Genomic DNA, 24,212 nt, shown 5'->3' on the forward strand with positions numbered 1-24,212 from the left:
AATGTCAGGAAGTGACAGTCCCGTCCACTGATCTCGGAGCTGCAGATAATGACACAGCGACAGTGCCTGTATATGGAAGACCTGTCTCACCCTGGATGGCAACGACTGGCAGGGCACTTCGTATTTTACCTCCCCCACGAAGGAAGTGAGCACCGAGGTGAAGTACATTTCACACACCATGTTCCCCAAGAAGGTGCTGCTGTGGCTGACAATCAGCGAGAAGGGGATATCTTCCACTTTGGACTGACCGTGAACGAGGGAATTTATAGTACGAAGTCCATTAGGAAATACAATAAGGCCGAAGACGCGGTGTTTTGGCCGGATCTGGCGTCGACCCATTAATGGAGACGATCGTTTGTGGAGACGGAGCGGCTGAATATCGATGTGGTACCCAAGATGGCGAACCCGTCCAACGACTCCAACTTGCGTCCCATCGAGGATTTCTGGGTAAGCCTTAAGCATAAAATCTATTCTAACAATTTTGTCGCGAAAACTGAGGAGGAATTGATAAATAAAACATAGAAAGAACTCAAAATCATACCTACACGCATGTTTTCGTCCGCCATGGCGAATGTTCTGGTTGACTGTACAATATTAAAGTACATAAAAGTGAAAATTGAGTAAGCAAAATAAAGTAGGTACATAATCATTCAACTGAGGGTAATGTTTTGCTTTCCCAAGGTTGAACTTTTGGAAGCTCAGCGAGAAATATTTCAACTGATTTCCTTTACGTACAAGTTGTACGTAACTGGCATTTGTCACGTAATTGAGGCTATCGGAGCAAACTCCTGCTTTTCACTATTTTTGTTTGCAATGGTGGACCGCAGGAGAACTGCTCCATTATTCATCTCATTAGGCCGATATTCACAAAGAATGCACGGATTAAACACTAAATTTTCACGAAATCATTGAACAAATAAACAAAATACGCTTACGTACTCTTATGGAATCGTTCAGCATTGCATATGTAGTAAAAATAGCTAGATTTATCCGAATTTTGTAAAACAAACCATTTTTCACAACACTTACATATCCATCGCAAAACTTGAATCACTGCTCAATTATTCATGTAACGACGCCCCCATATCCATCACGCTGTTAATCATGAATAAATCACATTGTCATGAATGAACGTAGCCTCAGCCCGTCGTAGTTGGTTACCTAGATATCCGCTGTAGTTGTTCACGTGCAACCTTGGTAACCACTGCAGTGCTGTCGATTTCTGTCAATTATGTCGGAATAATTCAACATTTTCAGTATGATTTTTTTTTTTGTTTTAACAGAAACTGATTTGGCAGTTTTTTATTTTCTTCAACGCAGTGAAAACAGATGAAAATACATACAGTTGAAATTTAAGAATTGTAGAAATTCATCTCATATATTTCTGCTAATTCAAGCTTGTTTTTGAAAATTTGAGGTGAACATTTCAAAGATTAAAATATTCTTAGTGTAGTGAGTGATTTTCTTTAGTGATTAAAATAAAACGTGGTTCGCTAGTGATAAAAAAAAACTTTGGTTGGCTGCTGAACGAGTCCCGTTGTAGCCGTATAGAACAATGCGCGGATTTTGTTTTCTAAGGTAGGTGATTGAATTAAAAGAGTTTTCGAGTGCAGACGCCCGACTATAATATCATCTTTAGCGCTTTTAGGTGAGTTTTTCAGGATTCTACTTTATGAGAAATCTAAAGTGAACTAAGAAGAATCCATTCCATGGATTAGCAAATTGGTTTAGTTAGAAAATATGCGTTTTTTCCTGTTTTCAATTGTGTTTTGATGTTGTATGAGATGAATATATGGGCTGAGATGAATAATGGAGTAGTTTCCCTATTACAGTATATATTCGATTCCAGCCTCTGTAAATTCCGATTCTACAAAAATCGATATCGGGTGGTTTTTGGTAGATGCAGACTGTTCTCAAAAACCAGAATACGCCATCTTAGAATTCAAAATATTGTCTGGTGTTCCGGTCTCTGGGCATCATTACTATTCAACAAACCCATATTATGTTTTTTGGACATTTTAAACTGTTTTTCAGATATCAGAGGCCACTATCTTGGATTGCAAACTTGCCACTTATCTTTATCCAGGTTCTGCAAATACCCATATTGAGTTTGTTCATTTTAACCTGTGTTCCAGAAACTGGTAGTCACCATATTTAAATTCAAAACGGCGTCTAGAGTTGATTTCTATTCTTTGTAAATCATCTCGATTCTGCAAAAACCCAAATTACGTGATATTTGGCCATTTCAGGCTGTTTCCCATAAATCTGAAAGGCATAAAGTTTTTCAATGGTACACTAATAAGCACCATAAAACTTTAATCTTTTGAATGTTGTCGAACGTATCCCTAATTTTTCAATCGGCTGCTGTAAGAATTGATAAAATTCGTTGAAAACTGACCGAGTCATAAGCAAGCATGGAAAAGTTCACTCACTAGCAGTATTTCATGCAAATGTGTTCTTTGATTCATCAGTTATCGTTCAACTTTTTCCACTCGCGTACAAGTTTTCCATAGAAACGCTGCTGATTGTTTTTCGCTTCTGAGACCTTCGAATACCATAGAAGGAGACTGAATGATTCAAACACGATAATATTTATTGTATCCAAGTTCACTTGCATTCAACATAATTGCGAGAATCTTTGAGATTTTATCGCCAGTGATAAAAAATTATGAATCCAAATGAACGTTAGATTGCGTTCAATTGTTTTCTTACCGGAGCAAGCAGGTATCATCAATGCTAACGGAAGTTGTAGCATGGTACATTAGCATGTGATACTTGAAATCACCAAGAATCATCGTAGTATATCACGGTGAAAGCACGACGTGGAGTATCCGAATTCCACCTACAAGCAACCAACATTTGAGGGAATTATTGCGATCGCTTGATCGTTTACGATTCTTTCGTGAAACACTCGCTATATGTTGCTCGCTCCGCCAAAAGCAGGCAATACTGAAACAAAATCATCAAAGAAAGCTACCATATATTTCTTTGCTCAAAGTTGTCTCTTGCATGCGTGAGAATTTGTAACTTTTAATAGCGATGGTTTGCTAGGATTGAAAGCTTATAAATAGCATGTTCAGAAAGATACCCGAATGATTGTTATGCGATACGAGTTTTTCCATCCTTGGTCATAAGCATTGGAAATGTGACACAGTTTCGTTGCATATTCTGATTTTAAATTTTCGTGCTACGTTCCTATAGCGGAGCTTCCTCGTAGACGTAGTTCTACGTCAAAATATGTAAAGGAACCGGCCTCTACGTAAAACCAATGGAATCTTTGTAAATTTTTCGACGATTGCAATACTTTTCCTACTGCGAGTATTAACGGAAAACGCAACATTCTTGCAATCAAATAAAAATGCTATTTCACTACACTATCGCCGTAGCCCTGTTTCCCACCACGACCGTTTACACGTCGTCTAGCTTCGGACGGGGTTCGATTGTTGTTTAGTAAAACACCGCACCGAAGCTGCCGCTGTGCTGTTGCACTTCTCTGTCTTTACTCAGCATCATCACACATCGCCGCAAGTTAACTCGCGAGTACAGACAAAGCCATAAAATCCAATTCAAAACACTTTCATCAACAGCAGCTATAAAACCATTTTTCTTCCACCCGCTCTTCAAACCCCCTTATGCTCATGTTTTTTTTCCCTACAGCATCGCAATAAAAGGTACTCATTTCCACTTCACTTCTCCACTGCCGTCGCGCTCAATTCTGCTGCTTTTCCCTCTGTCTCTCTCCCATTCCATTGCTGCTGAGAAAACGGAAATGCACAATTGCCTGCAAGTGCAAATCATGCCCTCCGGATAAGATACCAACCACGTCTCATCGGTAATGCTGCAACCGGTTACAATTGTACTTGCAAATTTACACCCCCTCCAGATGCACCAACACAGACGAAAACAAAATGCAGCTTAATTTTATCCATTTGTGTATTCCACAGTCACACATCAAATTGTAATGCCATCGAAATGACGTAAACACACTCACGATGCTGGTGTTCGTGCAATCGCAGTAACCAATCGTGGCTCTTCCATCAACGTTGTTTACCTTTTTCCTCGTGCACACACGCTGGCACACTGAATGGGATGGGGCGTGGCCTAACGGGATGGCATGGCGTGGCGAGAGAATGAAAATCTAGCTTGCTGTGGCGTTGAAAGCCAATTGCACAATCGTTAGCCCAGTCCGCGTTCGACCAGTCAAGCCAAAGTCGCTTTAGTTCAGTCGCTGTTTTGATTGTCACTCGCGCGCAAGCTGTCTGTGATTCGGTCCGTTTCGTTTCGTGCCCACTCGAGGAACACATCCTTTCTGCCTTCGATTGTGTGCTTGAAACGCCTGTCACATTTATTGGGTATATGTGAGATGATTACGGCTGGAGAAGATTGAATTGAATTCGAGAGTGTTGGCCGAGGTTAATCGAGAAAAAAATACGGGAATTAATTAGGCGTGACACTTTTGCCAGTGTGAAGTGTTTTATTTGGTGATTTTTCGGTGTGTTCCGATTGATGACATCTCTTCGTGGAGGATGTTTTGAATAGTGAAACGGTAACACTGTCCAGGGGTGCAAAGTGCACAAAGAAAACGCGATATTTAGGGGATTTTCCAGTCGGTGCGTGTGCTGTGAAAACATTCAAAATTCCGCCGCTATCGATAATGTCGTCCACAACGCACGATGAAGAAGACCTGGACCACGACCAGGAGATTAATGTGGACGCGGACTCGGACTCGCACTCGCGGATGTCGTACAACAGTGGTGGCGGGTCCGAAGACATCGACCTGGATGGCGACGGCAATGGCAGCTCCTGCTATGATGAACCGGATGGCATCACCAGGTAAAGGCGACAGTGCATTGACAATGGATATAACGAAGAAGTGAAGGAGGATACTGATTTAATTTAGGATCAATCAAGCTAATATTTTACTAATTGAATCACAATCATGTCATTATGTTTTTACATTCTTAGGGTCGAAGGGCAGAGGCTAGGATTCTTGAATAAGAATCCTGAGTGGGAATCCTCCGGATCGTGTTTGCGATTCCTTTCACGATTCCGTCACCGAGTTGAAGGTATCCTGGGGATTCTTACTCAGGATTCTCTGCGTGTTAGTAAGGGTAGCTTTGAATAATAACTCGGCATTTTTTTCCCGGCTAAAGAAAGCTTTTAATAATCCGGCCCTTTTTTCCCGGCTAAAGTAATGCTAGAAAAATTTCATTTTTTCCAGCAGATTTGAAAGACTGAAAAGTACTCAATGCCCATTCAACCCTGAAAGGCGTGAAGATTTTGTTTATTTGTGTATATAATTCATCTGACTGACAGTCTTAATGAACTAGTATAAAACTAATATAAAATACTAAAAGCTTTGTCTTCAATTTATTTTTACTCAATTTCGGCATTAGTTGATCATAGTCGTCTTGCCTCATCCAAGTCACAGGTTTCACCGGATGCAGGTATCAACCCAGGATACTTTACTGAATGTTCTTTGTTATTTCTTTGTTGGACAGGACAAAATTGAAATGATGAGATTATTTCGTCAATGACCGCATCGGAGGCACTTTTAGTTCCGCGCTAGTTTTATAGTTCTTAATCAGTGTTTCTTGGGTTTCTATAGTTTGCTGATGTTAGTAATTCGGTTTAATAGTGCTTGTGATCGGACAAAGATTGTTCATCAGAATGGTGCCAATTTATTACTTTGTTGATACAAAGTCTCTGCAGATCGAAAGGTCAAGTACCTCTTCAGGGGAAGGATTTAGAATGTGGGGGGCAGGAAAAAAATGCGAAAATATGTAGTATTTCTTGTAATCCCATTTCCAACTACTTCAAGAAGTAATATCTAAATTTTCGAGTTCAGTTATCTTCATTAGATTCGAGCATGCCGGAAGAAGAGCATGCCTTTCAAACGCCATTCACCGATATCGATAACCCCGGGAGCATTCTGACAGCTTCCATATAAACTGAATGTACCCCGTTCTTGTTGGTTCTCTGGTTCTTGTCAGATTGGATGTATGCTTGTTTAGTTTTTTAAATGGGTGTAATTTATATGTAGGAATTATATTATTCAACTATAAAGTTTTATTCGTGTTGCTTCACGGTTGAAAATACAATTTTGAATGACACCTGTTAGGATGAACAGGTATAATACGCCCCCCCCCCCCCCTCCCCCACTAAAGAACATCGTTAATATTGTGGTTAGGTTTATCACAAACAACAACTCTATCATGCAGTTAGATACACTATTTAGTTGGTAATTCACTCCTATTATTTTGTTTTGTAATAACTGTTACACAGAAACGCCAGATTTTTATAAAAAATATGCTTAAATCGCAAGCTTTCCAATCTACCGATGCAAAATGCTCCAGAAGCAGCTCAAATAAAAACTTATTTTTGTTTATTTTATGTTGCTAGTGACAATTATCAAACTTGCACAGATATTCAGAAAATATGTGCCCGGAAAAAAGTACCATGAATTTTGCGGTAAGAACAGAGAATGGACAACATTTTTCGTTGTAACTAAAAAAAACAACGTATTTTTACCGTGAGCTTTCAGTCGTTACCATGTTTTAACGGCGTATTTTATTGTTAAATCCACCACCGGCAATAGTTTTACCATAGAAAATATTGTCAGTAGCTTCTAAACATATGGAAAAATGTCTGCAAAATTGCTTTTAAAAATACATAATAACCTCTATTTTTCATTGTAAAAATAGCAATACCAATAGCAAAATTTAAGCTAAAATTGATGTATTTACAAAAAACATGGTTTCCGGGTGAGCTCGCAAAAAAACCTAACAATCTTTAATAATACATATATTTGTCTATTAGTTATTGATTTGGTCATTCACAACTCCTTGAACAATCTGTAAACATCTGAAACTCTTTGAAAATGTGCACACAGATTCCATCTGGTATCACTGATTCAATGACTTGTAAATAGAGAGACACATACATACAAAGAAAGTATACTCATAGCAGCATTATTCTGTATGTGGTAGTGTGATTGCCGACGTTCATAACACGCAAACAACAAGGTGACAGACATGCATTGACAGACATGATTTCACTCTTTTTTTCTCTTTCTCTCTCTCTCTCTCTCTCTCTCTCTCTCTCTCGTTCTCTAATTTTGAGGAATTTTTTTTTTTCAAATATATTAAATTGAAGTTTTTTCTTCCAACTCATTGTAACCGACATTATGTCTAAATCAAATGTTGAGCGAGGTGTGCTTTTGACGTCCAGGTCCAGTGATAAGGATTTGTTTTCTTCTACTAGAAAGTTGTTTCGCCAAAAACGGACGATCCCATTGTTTGCGTACAGTAGAAACACCTGCAACTTATAAGTGGGTATCAAAGTCTTCAAACTGGGATGAAATGTTTTGCGGGTTTGTGCTGCAACATATGCCCAAATTGAATAATCCAACAGGTTACGTGCCAGACTTCTAGGGAGCCGCAAATCTTTGGACTAAATTTTTATGTTTTCCATCAGTCATCGTTGGGTCCGATTGGATCCGTGAAACGACGTTCTATCATGTTAAAGAACAAAGTATTGATTCTAAGACATGTTGGTTTCCACCCAGGGAAGCACTTGGTTCTTTAAAATAATGATATACACTTCGGTATAGATTTTTCCACCAGCATCAATGAAAGCAGGCGGCATTTTCAAACCGTTGGATACCACTAAGCCAAACATCATGGAACCCGCCGGATGTTTGATTTGGAGCTTGAATATCACTTTCCCCTGATTATCAGCAAATTTCTTCAGTAAAATGAACCCGTTTGTGAAGCTGTAGGGTATAGTCGATGCTCAACAGCTTTTACTCGAAGAACAGCAATAATCTCTTCGAAAGAATCCTGTACTTACTTACTTTTACGGCGACAGGCCGATTATCGATCCAATGCCAATTCCAGAATACGTCGTCATGTCACTCGGTCTTGGGCTGCTATCCCCCAATCTGCCCCTAAACCTATTTCGTGGACATCCTCGTCGACAGCACACATCCAACGAGTGCGGGGCCTATCTCGAATTCGACGGCCTCTATCGGAATTTCTGCTAAATATACTTAGTCTTCGATGGTCGTGCTTTCGGCATTATAGCTACATGCCCAGCCCACTGCAACCTACCGTGTTTTATCCGCTTGACAATTTCCGCCGATTTGTACACCTAATACACTTCATGGTTCATGCATCTACGCCAAAGACCATTTTCTAGTTTGCCGCCAAGTAAAAAAAGCAAAGCTTTGGTGCTACATTCTGATTCGGAACTTGACCTTCTGTTTTTATTATACACAGACTTCGCAGCCAACTGTTTAGTGTTTAGTGTTTGAGGGGCTAGCGCTACGATCCTACTGACACCGACAATTTCTCCCGAGTCGAGACTCGAACCTATGACGACTGGCTTGTCAGGCCAGCGTCGTACCTCGAGACCAACTGGGAGATTTTTGCCGCCAAGTATTGAACGCAAAATTCTACGCCCAAAAACACCAAGAGCTCGCCGATAAGCCTCTTTCAACGTCCATGCTTCATGGCCGTAGAGGGCCACGGGAAGGACTAGTATTTTGTAGAGTTCAAGTTGAGTACGGAGTTGTAGCATCCCCTTCGAAAACCACATTGGTAATCGCCAACAAAGGTCTTCGACAACGGCCTCAGTCTATGGAACAGAATACGGAAGAGAATTTTGTAAACGGTGTTTAGAAGGATTATGCCTCGATAATTAGGAAAACCCTGAATCGTTCTGGAAATTTGTAAATAGCAGACGTAGAAACAACGGAATACCGCAGGTGATGAGGTATGGAAACCAATTTTCATACAACGGACAGGAAACCGCTGAACTTTTCGCTGAATATTTCAACAATGTTTATCGAATTGACAACTCTCATATAACCCCAATTCATAAAAAAAGCCTTTCGTTTAAACGCAGAGAACAGGGGGGGGGGGGGGGGCAATTTAGTCCGCTGTTTCCAAGTTATCCGAATGATTAGTCTACTCACATCTTTACAAACGAATTCGAGAGCGCGTTTCAACTGCATAACACGGCTTCGGAAAATCGGTTGTGACGAATCTTTGCGAATTCTCTTCTATGGTCACGAATTTTATATCTAAAGGGTTTCAAATCGACTGTGTATATACGGACATGAGCAAGGCCTTTGATATGGTGGGAATAAATAGCATTTTGCGAAACATAACCATTTTCAATATTAATGGGAAGTTGTTGGCATAGATTAAGGCATATCTCAAGGACAGAATGCAATACGTCGAGATATTCAACAAAACATCCAGTACCTTTGGTATTCAGTCATTTACGCGGATAATGTGAAAATTTTCCTGCCAATTAAAATCGCCAAAAATTACAATCTACTTCAAGAGGATCTGAATAATTTTGGAAAATTAGTTGACAGAAATGGACTAAGTATAAATACGAATGAATGCTCTGTCATATCGTACACCAGAAGAGTTTGTCTGATATTATTTGACTACATGTTAGGACCTGCCATTTTACAACGCGTACAGAATGACTCTAGGGCAGCGTTGCTAAACGAGCGAGAAGCAAAACATATCCACTCCTTTCTGCTCGAGACTGAGATGTGTGCTACGCTTCTCCAGTCGTTCGCACACACACTTTCGAGAAACTCTTTATTATCCATGCATTTGCCAGAGCAGCAGCCAGCATACAGCCGCTCGCAAATTCTCTTTTGCTTTTTTACTCACGCCAAATACGCGAGTACTCGAATAAGAGTACTTGACTAGGAGTGCTTGAAAAAATGTGCCCGAAAACAAAAATGCTTCGTTCACCGACTCACGCATGCGGCTTGTCCATCGCTAAACTGATGCCAAGCAGTTTTGCATCGTGCACCGATGAGCGAAAGTGGGGTGATAAATCTATATAGAATCGCATGCTTGAACGTGTATGATATTCGACCACCTACTCGCAGTGATGCCACAATTTCAACTGTATTTCGAATCTCAGAAAATCACCTTGGTGGTATTTCAATCTGTATAAATATCTGCATATGTACTGGACATATCCCTTAAAATAAAAAACACAATTATGCACACGTTTATGCGTAACATATAAATATAATGAAACCTCCAATACGCTCAATAGCATTTGAGTTCTTTTTCGATTTTCAACTATATCGAAAAGTTTGTTTCGCGATCCACGAAAATCAAAAAAAAAAAAAAATCTGTATAGTTCTGTACTATTTCCAGAAAATCTGTAATCTGTATATACAGATATCTGTATAAAAAATACGCAAAAATCTGTATAAGTACTGAAAAATCTGTATATGTGGCATCCCTGCCTACCCATCGAAATATTTTTTTCGCCACTCCGCTTTGTCGTACCTTGTCACTCCGTATCGTCATAATGCGTCTTGACGGTTGTGCTCGCGAGAAAGGGAGGTACACGCGAGTGGGAAAGTACGCGAGCGAGAGTGCGTGTCGGCCTATGAGAAAACTCGCAAGCATCAACGCTCGGTAGTATGAAATGAAAAAAGGAAAAGAGAATGAGAAACAGTACGACAGGAGTATCTCTAGTGTGAGATTTCGGTAGCGGCGAGAACGCCACTTGGAGTATCGCATGCTTTTTGCGAGCGAGTTTAACAACGCTGCTCTAGGGTGGCAATGAATCAGACTCTCACGTTCAACGACGACGATTCGGACGGGAATTTACGAACCCTCATGTAATTCTTGCAATCTACAACAGTCTTGTCAAAACAAAACTGGATTTGGCAAGTGTGGTTTAGCGACCAAAGTATGGCGTACAAAAACAACGACTTGAATCAGCTCAGCGTAAATTCGTAAAAATCGCTTCAAGGCACCTTGGATGGAATGGTGAAATACCAGAATACGAAACCTCTACTGTCTAGTGGTTCTTGAAACGATAAGTAACAGACAAAAGATTGCAGATATGGTGTTCTTCTGCAACATACTCAGTGGACGGGTTGAAAGTTCTTACCTGTTAGACCGACTCAATTTCAACGAAAGCCCGGTTTCTCTTCGTCGTCGATGGGTCTTTGATTACGAACGAGGAACTACACACAACACGATCCCACCAGCAGATTTATGAACTGCAAGACGTAATCTCTATAAACATGACTCCAGAAGTGACACGAAGAAGACTAAAATTATATTCAAGAAATCAACAATATACATAAACACAAACATGTATTGTATCTAGATTTAAGAGGGGTAACTACAGTCCAGGCGGTGGCCTTTCTAGTAGATCGGACATATGAGCCCCTCTAACCAGTCCTAGGGCTCCTGTACCCGCTTCGTAATGAAGATACGTGAAGTCTTCTATCATGACTTCTCGCATCGAATTTACAGAAATGTTGGCTTCCTTGGCAACTTCTCTAATGAAAAGTACCAGACTGCGAATACTCTTTGTGCGGACTAGTTTGATCGCGTTTAGCATACATGCGAACCGCAGACCTCCACTCTCTGGATTCCGATGCTTAGGACCATCCTGTAGAAACATTTTAATTCGAAAAACTGTGTTCGAAATACATTTTATTACCCTGGAGACCTTCTTCGACATGTTTTGGGTAAGGAGCAAACTCATAATAACTTCTTTACCTGATTTACTTAAATTTGCATTTAAACAACTCCGATGTTCTGATGCAGCACTTGAAAGTTAACGTAACCAAAAACACTGCCAATAGAAATAAGTCATTAGTTACACAGATTAACGCAGTATATAAGCTCAAACATTCTCGCTTTTTTTCCTGCCGCACCATGTATTAGACGAAATGCAGTTCAGAAGATTTTAGTCTCTTTTATAGACCATCGCACGGTGACTTCACGCACCTGAGTTTGACAACAACTGGTAACTTTGTTTACTTACGTTTACGTTTACGTTTCGTTCTCAACTATTGCAGATCATTTCAATTGTGACCAAAATACCCTTTAAATGTTGTGCGTGAAGTACCAGTACACTAAGAACAGTCATACATTGAGCATCATTTCCACTACGCACATGATTACTCCACCAGAAAAAGCACAAAGTCCAGAACGTAAACAAAGTTACCACTGACTGTTAGAAAAGTGAGGTCAAAGAGATTCGGTGAGATAGTCTATTGATGTCTGGAATACCCACAGCCATAACCCAGGGCCATAGTCCAGGGGAGCCATGGCTCCCGAGCTCCCACAAAAGTGACATAATTAAAATATTTAAAATCCAAAAAATCGTGACACTTTAAAACAACTGAAGTTTTATTGGCTTTAGTTACCCAAATCCAGCGCTGCCCACAGCGTATAGTGGGCATTTGCGTCACACCCTATTATAAATTGAAAGTTATTTTTCTTGCGGTAGTTGATAAAATTTACAACCGACAAAAGAGGAATCTCAACGTTCGTCTTCAGGAAAATGAGCGGGAGCAATGCATATCTCTGTTTACACTTAAACTAAGAGCATCTCAATACCCTACCACCGTTAACCCGAGGCCCTTGAATAAAATCTACATCGATATTTTCTTCAGAAAATCTTCTGAACTAATGCTTACATTAATACTCTAGTTGGTGGGTGAATTTGTTTTCCGCTCCGGCAGTATGGCGATTTGTACTGTTTTGTTTCTGTGCTGTCATCTTTTATACTTTCTTCCCGTCTATTTTTTTGTTTGTGTACAAATTGTTACTTTATTTAAGGTGACATTCCCGAAAAAAATCTACGACTTCACCTGTGCATCATAGAAACACGTTATTAAACAAGTATTTTTAAAAACTGAACCGATAATTCAGCTGTTCGAAATCTATATACACCAATATTATTGTATTTCTGGAAGTCATTTAGAGGCCATCAACATTTCACGTGAATAGAATTTTTTATCTTCAACAAATAAATTCTTTAACATGTAATGAAAATTATGTTCAAATTTATTACATAATTTGTAATATGCTATGAAATGTCAAAAATAATAGTATCACATTGAAAGCGATCTGGTATTAAGTTCTAGAAAATACATTGAACTCCATTTTGATATCATATTTTTTAGCAACACTGCCTCATAAAAATGAAAGGAAAATAACACGAATCCAGTTGTCGCGTCCTATCCTAACTGCTCTGCTCGACCTAGGAGTGTATAAGATACTGAGAAACTTCGCGAAGGGGAATGATAAATTTGAGTTCAACACAATAATTGTGAGTCTTCATAAAGAAAGGTTATTATAAAGAAAATTTACAACGACATTATCGCTGGTTTCTTTTATTTCTAATAGATATCATGTGAATCTGAAGAAACCAACAATAATGTCGTTATAAAGCTGTTTGTATCAATAAAAGTAGCCATTATAAGAAACTTCGATTGAAATTGCTTAATATAGAAATCCTGGGAAATAGTGAAAAGAAATTTAGAAAATAGCATCCCGAACTTTCGAATTTACACGCAAAAGTTGGTTGGTGCAATACTGTGCAAAATTAAAACAAAAATTGATCAAAATTGAAAAGTGGATAACTAATTTGTCTGTAATTGTACTGGTGAGCGATACTGGTAAACATTTGACCTACGCAATTTTTTTGTACAAAACCAGATTCGAACTTGTGCTAATAGGAAGAACGCAATAACGCAATACGCAATACAATACGTGAAATACCGTAAATCTTCCAGTTATTTCCACAAAGAAAAATTGCTTTACAAATTAGTCTAACCCTTTAACAACATTGCTGTCACACCGAAAGCATTTATAATGTGCAATTGATTTATGAAAGTTACCCAAAAAAAAAACCTCAAACTTGAGCCATATTCCCTGCGAAAGAAGGTAGAAAATCCAAGCCAACGTCTCCATTCCGACCTCTTTTAAATATTAATTATTTAGCGTGGTTCCCCCTTTCACTACAAAATACAATCAAAACTAGTAGCAAAGCGTGTACCACGGAGGCACATGCGAAACCCATCCGGCAGCACTATCTATAAAATTATCTAAATTTAAAATTCAATTTATTATAAATAATCCGCATTAGGGATTTATGAGATTCATTCAAATTTAATTGAGGAGAATGATTCAAACCTTGCTGGGGCTCCGGCTTACCAGTCGGGAAACGCGTGCGTGATGAAAGTAATTTACTCTTCCCGATGTTCTTTTTCTATCTTCTTCCCAGCGATCATCATCACCATCATCACCTCCACAACGCCCGCTCGGAGCACCAAATAACGACATCAGCCTCGCCGACGACACGATCACCAAACGAAAGTCTAACTTTCAGCATATCCCGACTGCTGTCGAAGCCATACGATAAGGACAGTCATCACCGGACGGACCACGGAGGCGGAGGTGACCACCTGTCCTCGGACGGCGACGGGGATGGTTCCAAATCGGAGCATCACATCACCGCCAGCAGCGGGCTGCACTACACGGCCGGAGCTCTGTACAGCTATCCGATCTATCCGGGATCGGCTGCCGCTGCTGCTGCAGCCGCCGCCGGCCATGTCCTCCGAGTGCCTCCCCAGCGGGGACCGTGCAATCCACTGGCCTGGTCCCTGCCGCCGCTACATCCGGCCGCGTTGGCTCACCAAGCCGTCAAGGATCGACTAGCCGGTAAGTGTTGCGTACGTTTTTTATGAGGGGTAAAAAGGCAAAGTTGCAGTACAAGCCGAACTCCACCTGCTCATCCTTTTGGAAAGTATTAGATGAGTCGAAAAATTATGAATCTAGCGTAGTACTTATGGTAGTCCCTCATTGCTTCATGATTTCACCACAAAAATAAAAATTCAAAATTTGACGAAAATAAAGCATTCCATGACATTTACGATCTGTGCGCGTTCTACTTCTGCGTAGAGTCTCAGCAGCAAAAGCCGTTTTCCTCTAAATAATATTGGTATAGTTAGTTCAAAGCGTAAGTTCTTCTGCTAATTGAAGTGATAGCATTTTATTTCTAAAGTCTATTAAGCTTCAAAATTGGTCAAGCCAAACATAAAACAACACTAACAACTTTTGGTATGCTTGATGCGCTGTCCGACGCCTGCTGGTGGATAGACGAGTAAGCCAATATAACTACCCATTAATAATGATGAGCAAGTTCGAATTTATGATTTCGAAAAAAAAATTGCGTGACAGTTACAATAAAAGGTTTTTATGCTGTATTCGCGTTTAATGTGTGAGTGACGAGTATGAAAGAATGTATGAAAGAGTAAAGTAGAATGTATGAAAAAGTAAACCATTCGAAATGTTAATGGAAGTAAGTTGTTCAAGTTTCTATATCGTCAGTTAAATTCAATACTGGCACAACTCAAAATTTAAGACTCAACTTCATACTACTGATTTATTCTCTAACATGAGTGATCTTACCCTAAACTGAGTGATCTAACTGATGGGCTCTCATTCCCATCACAATAGTTTAGAGAAAAACGCGTTTGAAAATTTACGGTAAAAATTCTTTTTTCATTTTCGAAAAAAATCGAATTGTAAGACTTCCCTTTTTTATTGAACTTGTTTGGGTCTATCATGTGCATGGAATAAGCTAGTTATGTGAGTTACACCTCATTTTCCGTTCTTTTAGAGATATTTTATACTTGTGCAATAAAGGCACATCTACTTATATTTTTGGAATTAATGTGAATTTTGAAACGGGTCTTTGTGGGATGAAACTTTATAGTATTTGGCATCGTTTGCCATCAATAACTCAAAACTGCAAAATTTTGAGTTGTGCCAGTATTGAATTCAACTGACGATATCTAAAATGCAAAAAAAACCATCAAAACTAGTTCCAGTATCAATCGAACATTTAAGTTGTTCTCACCAAATGAGCAAACTTGTTTTTAAGCAGCAAAAAATAGGAATACTTCTTAGTACCATACACGACTGTGATTGTTAACAAAAAAATTTTGTCAAATTGTATTCATAAAACTCACGCCACTTTTGGCGAAGACTTCTATCGGCTGAAATTTACGAAAATATTTGTAATTTTGAAACTTCGTGCTGTTCGATTCAGAAAAACACCCTGAAAAAGTTTTTCATCGAAAGTTCAATCATAAAAATTTAGCCCCCTGGCAGGGTCTTGGCCGTTTGTTATTCTGCATCGAGCTGACAGCAAAAGTTCGCTCAACTGTCCTCTTGACACGAGCGGCGGGTGCAGAAGATGATACTGCCAAATTATAGACCTTCGGGACAGTCAACCGCCCAACGGGGACTCACCTTTCCTCGTATACTTTTTTGTGTTGTTTTTGGCTGTCGTACAATGTGACTCAGGCCCGCCGGAACCAGCTGGCGGATGTTGCTGTAGCGCCGCAACCGTCATCTCGTGACAACTTGATGAAAATTGGGGTCGTTTGATGTTCGCTGACCGAAGGTGGTGATTATCGTGATGGAGATGAATTTAATAGAGTTTCGTGTCGTGTTCTCCAGATCGCCTATCTACCAGCGTCCGGTCATCCTCCTGAGCGTGGGTCAATTGTTAGATTACTTTCGGCAGAAATCTTGGCATGTTCAGCTGGTTATTATTAAATTTTTCCGTTTTGTTTCTTGGCCGGAAGTTGACATTCAACTTTGAGAGAAACCTAGGAATCAACGCCGCAAAGCAGTAGGAATGAGTCAGCATCCAGTCAGCTGATTGTCAACGCCAGACCAACACCTTTGTCTGTTGGTTATCGAAATGGAACATGATATATTCATTTCAATTAACATCAAACATACGTAAGAGATAAAACAACAGGAATTTAGAATCCTCTTCGAAATTAGGGTGACACTCCGGGAGAGGCAGGGGCTGGAATGTATTGACAAATTCTCGATTTTATCTTTCTTTTCCTTTCCACTTCGGCCCTTCTTCAGGAGGTCATTCGTGCTAACCGAGACAGTTTCTGAATGGTTCGGTAGTCGGCTGTATTGTTGGATCGAAAGCTTCTCTATTTATTGACGGGTCAATTTCACTGCACTGTGCGTCCAACATTGAACAGCTTACCGTAAACCGGATCGAATAAGAACCAAATGGGTCGTAAAATAAATGGAACAAAACAGAATCCTGAATGGCGACGGAAGAGGACGGATCGGTCGATCGGTTCGGTTGTCCTATCGGCCAGTGTGACGAACAAGTTTCCGCACTTAACAAATTACACAAGGGGCCCTGTGCGGGACTACGGGTGGTATATTGACCTTTTTCGTTCCGTTTTCTTGCTCTTGTAATTGTTGATAATGTCGTTGTTGCTCACCAATCTAAGTCTACATTCATAACAACCTGTCGTGATTGGTTTATGTTGGAGATTTTATTTCGGGTTAAATATTACAAGTGAAATAAAACGAAATGCAAGTTGAATCAACTGTCGAAAGATATTTGCTAAACGACGTTTAAATTAAATTAAACATTACAACATTAAAAGCCGCCAAACCAATACTTCAACAATTCTAATCGATGAACGCTGATCACTAAACGTAAATTAGCGGTATTATCACTGATTGCAGACTTTTTTTTGCGCAGATAGTTAGTGGTGTAGTAGATGAGATAGCAGTCATACAAAATAAATATAAGTCGATGGTAACAATGTTTATTTATTCTAATAGACATTCCTTATATATTCCCAATTCAACCCTGAAGGAAATTACTGAGACTTCTGAAGGGAGTAGGAATTGCCCTATTAATCTCGCACCACTACAGATAACATTCAAGTACGAGATTAATAGGGCAATTCCTACTCCCTTCAGAAGTCTCAGTAATTTCCTTCAGGGTTGAATTGGGAATATATAAGGAATGTCTATTAGAATAAATAAACATTGTTACCGTCGACTTATATTTATTTTGTATGACTGCTATCTCATCTACTACAAGTGGAACAAACTTATTACTCATCACTGCAAATTAAAACGAATATTTTTAAGTGTTCTTTGGAACACAAAGTTCAACATGTTGGAAAATACACAAAAACTAAACTTCAACCTGCCTTTTATGACCTAATATGGAAGGGTGGCTTGTTTTGTTACAATTTTCTAATTATTTTCCGGATGTGATGCTAGTGAGCATAAATTTCATCGTATTTTGACCTTAACTTATCTCACGGTTAGGATCCCCAAGAAAGTGGCGATCTTCAGCGAAATTGTTCAGCAGGGCGTTTGTAGTGGTCTTGGTCAAACAAACTGTCCAAAGTCCCTGATCGCCCAAACAACTTTGTAGAAGGCCATAACTTTCAAAACGGTTCACGAAAATAAAGTAGGTAGATAATGCTGAACATTTTATGCACACTGACACCACGTTGTAGCAGAATTGCGAGCTAAACTCTTAGCCAACCAAAATCCCTAGACCGTCTGAACAAGTTTCCTCAATACCACAACTTTCCAAGTGATTGAATTTGCGAGATAAATTAAGTTCAAAATACTACAACTATTTATATGCAGACTAGCGCTGAATTACAATTTACAGTCGAATCCCTTTATAGCGACATCGCAAGGGACTGTTGTTATAGCGAAATGTCGCAATAATACGAAGAATTTTTGCATATGTAGAACAGAAGGTACCGTTGAGAAGGTCGTTATAGATTTAGCAATATCGTTATAGAGAGATTAGACTGTACTATTGTCACAATAAAAAATGACAAGTATTAGTTTTGGTATGCCGTTATAGAGGAAGGTCGTGATAGCGAAATGTCGCAATGAAAGGAAGAATTTTAGTATAAAACAGAAGGGACTGTTGAGAATGTCGCTATAGCGAGATTTGTCGCTATGAAAAGTGTCGTTATAGATGATGATGATGATGGTCCCGCCACATACCCCTACAAAGGTTTGAGCTGGACGATTTATCTATAGATAATTTATGTAGTCACATTTAAATCAGTTATAAAAAAACGATCTGATTTTACCTCCAGATATAAACTTCTTCAAAAACTGATTACTTGATTCACATCAGTAAAAATGTGAAGAGCTAGCGTCTTAACTTCCAAAAGATTTAAAAAAGAATCGCCCTTTGTGTCAAGATACAAGCGTGTTTCGTTTTATGTTCAAGTTCATGCTGATTTTGTTGCCATTTGCGTTGTTACTTTTTGCATTTTGCAGTTGTTGTTACTGTCATAACTTTTGAAACAATGAGAACTTGAAAGTTATTACAGTTTTTCAAGTAACCATCAAATGACATTTTATTTCACTGCATTATAACTTCTGATACTCGCACATGACGTCATCCTAGCATCATTTTTACAATGTGGTAGAGAAATTTGTACCTATGAAACAAATTATATCATAAACTAACATACATAACTTTCCTTAAAATATATAATACCCTGGGTACCCCATCATACAAGGGACTCAATATTAGTTTTTGTTATTAAGGTTATTTAGAAGATACTGCGGTCCCTATTGAATTGCTTTGCGATATAGGGTGAGAATCATAAAAGTGAATGAAATAAACAATAACACAAAAAATCTTTCTTCACCTCTCTGATAGTTTCTCTCTTTTTCCTGAAATTAGGTTTCAATCATTTTTATATAAACTCCCACGGTGCTCCGACAGACCGTTGTTATAAAAAAAATGCACCAAAGAATCTGAGTACACCATTCGATTCGTTATGACGTCCAGAATGTCTGATCAAAATTTCAAAATCATCGTACGGTACATTTTTGAGTAATGCCCTTTTGAAGGTTGTAAAGTACAAATAAAAACGACGAAACACTTATTGTAAAGCACGTTTTTCAACCACCATTTTATGAAACAACTTCCAAAATAGTTTCTACACATTCCAAGGGTTATATTACAAGACAATAACAATTGGTGGAAAGATTTATTTGAAAATCCCACAGTGCACAGTGGTCTAAATTCGAAAAATCGTGATCGTCCTAGATTTGACTGTGAAAAATCGATTTCATGTACTCCATGTCTTCAGCAAAATTGTTTCATAGAACAAGGCCTTACTTTGGTGCTTATTACGGGAGTCACTTCACGGTGAAATATATTTCACTCTCACGCTCACTTCACTTTTTTAGACCTATTCCCGATTCCACCTCAAGTGAGGTGACAAAAATCACCTCCGTGGAGTGAGATTGACAGTGAAGTGAAATTGAAAAAGGATAAGCGAAATGAGATTGTTTCCCAGCTCAAAAATGTTTAAGTCCCAGAAAGTCGTTTTTTCCCGTTTTTGTAGATAACACCAGATCTTGACGTGTTCTGCATTTCTAAGACATCCGGCATCAAAAAAAATGTTTTTTTCGTTATCGAAAATTTCCTGAACTAGTTTGCATTTTTTTCATCGGGCAAAAAAAATGAAAAATTGACCGCTTTAAGACACGGATCAAACTCTGATTCGCTTCGTTACTGAAGAATGAATCCAATATTTACCATTAGATCACAAATCAATCAACTTTAAGACTTATGGCTTCGTGGAATCATTTCACCGTTCAAAATGGTCGTGAAATAATTCCACGCGAAACGTCGTTTTTTCCGTTCTCACTTCACTGATATGACACTCATAATAACCCAGATTCCACGGCAGATGTCACTTCGCGACGTTTTTCTCACTTACGTGAGTCCCGTAATAGGATTTTGTTCACTTCACTCTGATTTCACCGTGAAGTGACTCCCGTAAAAAGCACCTTTTGGCGTTTTTAGTTTTCCGATCGATCCTCCTAACAGTGAGATAAAAAACAAAAATTTCTAATTTTCAATATATCAGATTTCTTCCTTCAGCAAAGTTGTGGAAAATTTTAAAAGAAAAACAATTGTTGAATACTGCGATGTCCTATCTGTACGTTGGACACGACAAAATAGAGTTTTTTGTGGAACACCCCTCCTTAAAATCAGTTTTTTGTCTATTACTTTTTCTATGATTCTCAAAACTATGGACTAGCATCGAACACCGATATTTGGTCTTTGAACGTCATCTTGATTCCAGAAATATGATTTCTAGAAACCGGAAGTCGCCATCTTGAATTTTAAAATGTCGCCGGACACCGATTTCCGCTATCTAGGCATCATCCTGGTTCCGGAAATATCACTATTTGAGGAAATATTGAATGTTTTATACTCCTTCCCAACAACCGAAAGTCGATATCTTAGATTTGAAAATTGCATCAGACATCATATTTCGGTATCCGGAATTCAACTTCTAGCCTCCAGACATGACCAACGGTCATCAAATCATCGAATTAATTGAAAAAATCTCATATTGCACGATAAATCTTTTTTTCTATCCCTCTCTTCTTCATGGGTTGTTCCTGCCCCTTTTTTATAAGTTTATAACCACCTCCTTTGTGAAAGGTTTGGTGGAAATCGGTCCAGGCATTTAGAAGTAATGTTGAAACACACATACAAACATACATGAAAACCTTGTCTTTTATATAAATAGATTGGTATAAATTTTTCAATTTCAATTTCAACCTAGTTATAGCTACGATCCATCTACGTTGCAACAATTAATCGTCAACATTTCTAGAACCCCTGCAGGGCGGCTGATTTCTGCTAGGGCACTGAAAAAATTAAAAAACAAAATAAATAAAATATAACATTTATCGCCGGCTGTTCCTGTTCGTGGTGTCTTGGCGAGCCGTGACCTTCCCTACATGTCCCTTATATATGTTTTCCTGAAATCCATCCACGCCCCAGTCTAGTCCTATTCCCTTCCGCTTACATCCAACCAAACGACAAGAACACTTTAAGACCCCGGATCCGGAAACAGCAACCAGACCCGCACGATACTCTCAGGGTCCGAGGGAGACAAACCAATATGCCAGTCCGTAATATCTTGACCCAGTAGTGGATTACCTATGGCAATGGAAAACTATCAAACAACAAACCAGTGCAAAACATTCTAGCTTTAAGTTAGATTTAGTTTCAGCTCGTAGTCGGCAGCGAGGATAAAAAATTTGCTTTTAGTTATTAAGATACTTTAGAAAGTAAGCTACCAGATATAATTGGCGCCGTTAAACATTGAATTGTATTTGTGCCGTGTCAAATAAATTATAGATGAAGAAAAAAAAACATTTATCGCGTTTATTCCTGTTTTCCCACCAACCAGGTGGTAAATTTATCCGGATTAACACGTCCGGGGGGAGGGGGAGGGGACTCCGTGCTGCTCTAGCAGCTAACTTCGGCGAGTCTGATGTGTCTCAAAGTGCTCCTGCAGCAGACTTCGGCGGGGTGGTTTTCTTCGATCCTTGTCACTTAACCGAGGGTAGCAAGGAGTGAAACTTACCCTAACCGGCGAAGCCACACAACTGTTGAACTCGATTCCCGGACCAGTGGAACAACCTTCACTGGTCTACACGTATCTACGGAACGACCTTTGCTAGACACACAAGTATACAGAACACAAATAAGATCGAGGCTAAACCTAAAACTCCCGCTGTCGACCAAAACAAACCGCCGAGACGTCGAAGTCAGCACTCAGCACCAAGCTTCTGAAAAAGACTGCATATCCATGACAGCAAGTTTTCAACTAATTCGGCTGTCATTGCATTGCACAGCTCTTCCTGCTCCCCGTACATTCGGTACATAACCCGGCAGTAACTGACAACAGCACACGCATGCAATGCCGAACGGGCTGTTATTTTTCATCTCATAATGTATAATCTATAATCTTCGACATCCTTCGGCACGAATCCGAGCGGGATGTCAGGTAATTAAGATTAGCGACAGTATGACCGATGCTATAATGAAAGTGAGATGGTGCGAAGCACGTTTTTTCTTACATGGGGTATAATATCAACAATGGAAACACATATGAAACGGTTTGCTTTGTATTCAATATGCAACCGCCCACCGGCCTAAGAAAAAGGAGAAACGAAAAAGTGCGAGTCGATGACGATCACATACGAAAAAACGAATGAATTTAAACTAATTTACTTGAACGATATTCAGCGCAATTGGTGAGAGTTGTCATGTTGCGTACACGCTCCTACAGCGGTACCCAATCAGGGTTTTTTTACTTGTACACGTTCTTGCAGCGGTACATAACATAGGGGGGACCCTACTCTGGAAGGCTCGAAAAATAATAAATTTTCGTGATTATTTTAGAAAGTTAAGAGAGGGGTGTAGTGTACGGGTATTTTGGCTATTGATTAAGGTATATTTGAAGATGTATTTTTCATGCCGTGGACTATATTTATGTGAATATTAGGCTGTTCTCCCAGAAGGTACGATGCTGGCCTAACAAGCCAGTCGTCGTAGGTTCGAGTCTCGGCTCGGGAGAGACTGTTAGTGTCAGTAGGATCGTAGCGCTAGCCCCGCAATTGTCCTGTACACTAAACAGTCGGCTGTGAAGCCTGTGTATAAATGAACCGAAGGACAAGTTCCGAATCGGAAGGTAGCACCAAGGCTTTGCTCTTCTTAGGCTGTTGACAGCGTTTTTCACGGAACCACGTCTTTTTACCTGGTGGTCAATTTTTCTCAGCATCTACAAAACCGATTTGGCTGCAATTTTGTTCTAGGATGTAAAAATGGATTCTCACACTTGTTACGTAGCCATTTTTCGATATCTGAATTTTTCCATGTTTTATGAATTTTTAAAAGGTGGTTTTTCATGAAAAAAAATTGCAATTGATTCCCTATACTGGGTCGAAAAGGTAATGGACCAGTCTCGTTACGCTCAGATATTAGCAAACGTTATACCTTCGGACGCGAATGCCATTAAAAGTTGAACACACCCCTCAAACTGCGAAAAAATAATTTTCTGGTTACAAGGTCGACAACGTGTAGTGACCAGCTTAGCCACTAGACTTAAATCCTATCGTGAATCTATGGCAGATCATAAAGAAGTCGGTTTATACGGAAAAATCTAAAAACAAGCAGCCTGGTGTGCGATCCCTGTCACCACTTGTCAAAAGTTGGTCGATTTTATGCCGAACAGGATGCGAGAAATCATCCAAAACAAAGGTTATAAGACGAAATATTAGCACGGAATAGTAAATACAGCTTTTTCTCAACATGAATTTCTAACTGGCCTTTATTTGATGCGTTATTTTGGTGCTTAAGTATGCTGAAAGAGCATTATTATATATTTATTTGTGGATATGCTTTATTCTTTCAAAAAATACATAGGGCCCTATTACAGAAGACGAGGCGAGCGGCGAGTTACTCGTCTGATCAATTTTCGTATTGCAGATGGCGAGTCGGCTGGATTCCGGACGAGTAGCTCGTCTGTCACTCAACTGTCACCAACCAAGTTTCACTCGCGTCACCTGATACAATATTTTGCTCGCCTCGTCTTCTGTAACATAGGGCACGGTGCTCCCACAGACCGTTATTATAAAAAAAAATGCACCAAAGAATCTGAGTACACCATTCGATTCGTTATGACGTCCAGAATCTCTGGTCAAAATTTC

General features: G+C 39.4%; 1 protein-coding gene across 2 annotated transcripts in view; it reads left to right on the top strand.

Moving 5' to 3' along the window:
* Positions 1–4,191: 4,191 nt before the first annotated feature.
* LOC129716546 (T-cell leukemia homeobox protein 3) overlaps positions 4,192–24,212 on the top strand; it is a 79,655-nt gene continuing 59,634 nt past the window's right edge. For both annotated transcript variants that reach the window (XM_055666374.1, XM_055666375.1), the window contains exons 1-2: positions 4,192–4,833; positions 14,083–14,519. In XM_055666374.1, coding sequence (XP_055522349.1) covers positions 4,655–4,833; positions 14,083–14,519 — 616 coding nt within the window. In that variant the 5' untranslated portion in view covers positions 4,192–4,654. The remainder of the gene's footprint in view (positions 4,834–14,082; positions 14,520–24,212) is intronic.

Source organism: Wyeomyia smithii, chromosome 1, assembly GCF_029784165.1.
Source record: "Wyeomyia smithii strain HCP4-BCI-WySm-NY-G18 chromosome 1, ASM2978416v1, whole genome shotgun sequence".
In the NCBI taxonomy this organism is placed as follows: Eukaryota; Metazoa; Arthropoda; class Insecta; order Diptera; family Culicidae; genus Wyeomyia; species Wyeomyia smithii.